At 38.8% G+C, this 3,253-nt stretch overlaps 2 protein-coding genes across 2 annotated transcripts in view; both read left to right on the plus strand.

The window, feature by feature from the left end:
- The first annotated feature begins 844 nt into the window (after positions 1 to 844).
- Positions 845 to 2,483, plus strand: LOC111412021 (uncharacterized protein At3g06530-like). Its single transcript, XM_023042758.1, has 6 exons — positions 845 to 1,120; positions 1,205 to 1,418; positions 1,573 to 1,668; positions 1,872 to 1,989; positions 2,080 to 2,278; positions 2,365 to 2,483. Exons 1-5 carry the CDS (start codon positions 952 to 954, stop codon positions 2,200 to 2,202), a joined length of 720 nt encoding a protein of 239 aa, XP_022898526.1. The 5' UTR covers positions 845 to 951; the 3' UTR covers positions 2,203 to 2,278; positions 2,365 to 2,483.
- Positions 2,484 to 2,746: 263 nt separating this feature from the next.
- LOC111412031 (uncharacterized protein At3g06530-like) overlaps positions 2,747 to 3,253 on the plus strand; it is a 19,551-nt gene continuing 19,044 nt past the window's right edge. Inside the window, exons 1-2 of the transcript XR_002705948.1 lie at positions 2,747 to 2,770; positions 2,888 to 2,977. The gene's annotated coding sequence lies outside the window, so the exon portion shown is untranslated. The remainder of the gene's footprint in view (positions 2,771 to 2,887; positions 2,978 to 3,253) is intronic.

Consider the following 3,253-nt stretch of genomic DNA (forward strand, 5'->3'; position numbering starts at 1 on the left):
TCCACAGAGACACGTGTCACAAATCCAAGCCACTCTCTGCAACGATAATATCTCGACCTATATCATCAGCCGTCACTTCTCGAGATATGTTCGAGAAATGACATAACCCATGTGCACCCCATCCTAAGAGCACGATCTCTAGGACGAGTGCACGGGGGCCAGTGACTATGCCAATATTGATATACCCCGAGGAGTGTATCCCGAGGACTCGATCTATACCCCACCTCATTTCTCTTCTTCGGTCCTCGAGGTCATCTAAGTCCTCGAGATATTGTAGTCCTCGAGATACCTCGAGGACACATTTACATTCCCTCAATGTCCTCGAGAATAGTCCTCGAGACATACACCACCAACATACCTCCTAAGATCTGGGTACCTAACTAACAAACCTAAACACCCAAGGATTCTACATCAGCCCTAACACCACTTGTCAAACAATTCCATTACAAGTAGGACATTCTTTATAATAGAAATTCCCTTGGATAAAAACATCCAACCAACACAATCCTACTAGGAGTACACTACATACTTCTATAAAAGCAGAACCTTGGGCCATTATTCAGGTACGTTTGACATTGTTCTTCAGCACATAGCCTCACGCATATATTTCCCTTTCTGACTTAAGCATCGGAGGGGCGACGAGAACACACCTCGTTGCCTTTGTTTCAGGTATCGGAAGATCACGTTCGTGCTCCTCACCAGTCATCAAGCTCGAAAAATCAGCAGGTACGATTTTTGGTAGCATCACATTTTAAATTTTTTTAATCAAAAATCTAATTTTAATCCCACCAAACAAATATGAGTCTAAGAACCGATTAATTTAAAATATCACTTAAACCCAAAACCAGCCGCGTTGCCCTTCTTATTCAGCTCCCCGCCTTCCCTCTAAAACCACCGGTTGCAGGGTTTAGGGTTTAAGACGGAAATTCTAAGAAATTTTCACCAGAAAAAATGTCAGGAGCCTCAATTTCGGCGCAGCTACAGGCTTTGAAATCTCTCTCTAACGTGTACGCCGATTCTGAACCTCTCAAAAAGCCCTTCACGCGCCCCTCTCTCATACTCGACTCCAAAGCGGCTGCCGATATCGACCTCGACACTGTCTTCAACATAGCCCTTTCTGGTATTAGCATCTCAAATTCGCAATTGAAAAAAAAAAAAGTATTTTGTGCTTTTTTGTGGTTTCTTATGTTTATTTTTTTACTAGGTTTGGAAGTTTTGATAGAAAAGGAAGAGAGGTTTAGGAACTACAGGAATGATTTGTTTAGTTACAAAAGTAAGGAGCTGGACAGGGAGTTGGTGGGGATTGAGGACAACGACGGAATAAACGCATCTATTAGATCCTATTTACGGTTACTATCAGGGTATTTGGAATTGAGTTCTGCTGTGAACACCCTTGAGTATTTAATCCGTAGATACAAGTGTGTAGTTTTTTCCTGTCATGATAAATTTCACATACTTCTTTTTTCTTTTTCTGTTTTTCGTTGCTTGCTTGTTAAGGATTATTATAATTTTATGACAACAAGCATTATTATAATTTTATGATAGTCAATAGTTGGCTTTTGGTGGTTGTAGGGTTCATGTATGCAATGCCGAGGAGCTAATTTTATGTGCATTGCCATATCACGAGACTCACGTGTTTGTGCAAATAGTGCAATTAATTAACACAGGGTAAGTCTCTTCTTCTATGAGTTTATTAACATTCCAAATTCGCTGTGCCTGGTTATTGGAAAATTTGGTTCATACTTTGTTGGAAATGTTTCTTTCCGTTCTTGATTTTCTTTAGTTGATATTATCACGATCATGTCTCTGAACTAAATTTTGTATCCCTGAGCATATAATTTAATTCTATTTGATTTATGTTGGCGGTGCAGAAACAGTAGATGGAAATTTCTCAACGGAGTTAAAACATCAGGTGCTCCACTGCCCAGGAATGTCATTGTACAACAGTGTCTCCGAGATATGGGGGTTTTGGAGGCTATATGTAATTATGTAAGAGTTTGGTCTTGGAAGGCATATAATTTGTTTTCTTCTGTTTTCCTTTTTCCTATCATGATTGCCTGATGGTTTTAAATTTTTAAGGCTGCACCTGAAAAGAAGATTTACCCATCAAAAGTTGTGACTGGGTTCTGCACAGCAGTTGTTTTTGAGGTTCTACAACTAGTGACCATTGATAGTGATGTTGTGAAGAGGATTCTTCCATAAGTAAATTCCGGGCTTCAACCTGGTGCCAAAGGATCGAACCCGAAGGTCAAGTTTAAATGTGTAATTTTTGTGTTTGGTATTTTCTGACCATAATCTGGCAGGTTTTATTTCTTGTGCTTCTAGTTGATTGATTGGATGATATCATATTTATTTTCTCTATAGGCTGGTGCTCTAATAATTGTTACTTTACTAGCGCAAAAGGTGACTCTGGCCCCGAATGTTGTGAAAAGCTTAATGCGTTCAATTGCTGAAATAGTCAGGGCAGATGCAAATGAATCAGCTAGCTTGCAATGTGTTCGCATGTCATTTATGGCCCTAATCAACTTGATTCAGGTATTGCTTTACGTTTTCACTTTGGCACCATTTTTTTCCTTCCATGAGTCCTGACTTGGACCATGATGCCTTATTAGTTTCTTGCTACTAGCTTCTGTTTTAGTATGGACGTATAGATTGGGTGGCATGATTGTTGATATCATATTGTGCTCTTGCGTTTCTTTGAACTTGATTTCTAGCTTCAATCCATGTTAATAATCCCAAGGAAGACTGTGGATGTCCTAAGTGAAATCAGGTGAGCCTTGCAATCCCCATATGAACTTTTATATCGCAGTCTTTTGCTGTCAGCTCTCTTTATGCGGTATTCTCTATTTTATCAAAGTATCTTCCATTTCTTGTTTATGTTTTGAAGGGATATTACGGGGATCCTTTTCGGACTGACCAAGGATTACAATATTGATAAATTCATGGCTGTGTTTCTGGACTCCCTTCTTGAGCACAGGTTGGAAATGCCATTTTTAATTATGTATATTATTCTCTCTCTGTGTTTTCCTGCTGCACTAAATGTTTTTTTTTTTTGTTTTGTTTTGATTTTTTTGTTTTGTTTTTTGCAGTTTTACTGAGGATCTCTGCTATTCTACTCTATTATCAATATTAGAGACTATACCTTTGAAAGGCCATGTTAACCATGTAGTCTATAAGCTGCTTAATACGTGCATGAGTATATCTGATGTAGAATAATCCAGTAAACATAATAAGAAGAGAAGAGAGAAGAGAG

Source organism: Olea europaea, chromosome 2 (assembly GCF_002742605.1).
Source record: "Olea europaea var. sylvestris chromosome 2, O_europaea_v1, whole genome shotgun sequence".
NCBI classification, from domain to species: domain Eukaryota; kingdom Viridiplantae; phylum Streptophyta; class Magnoliopsida; order Lamiales; family Oleaceae; genus Olea; species Olea europaea.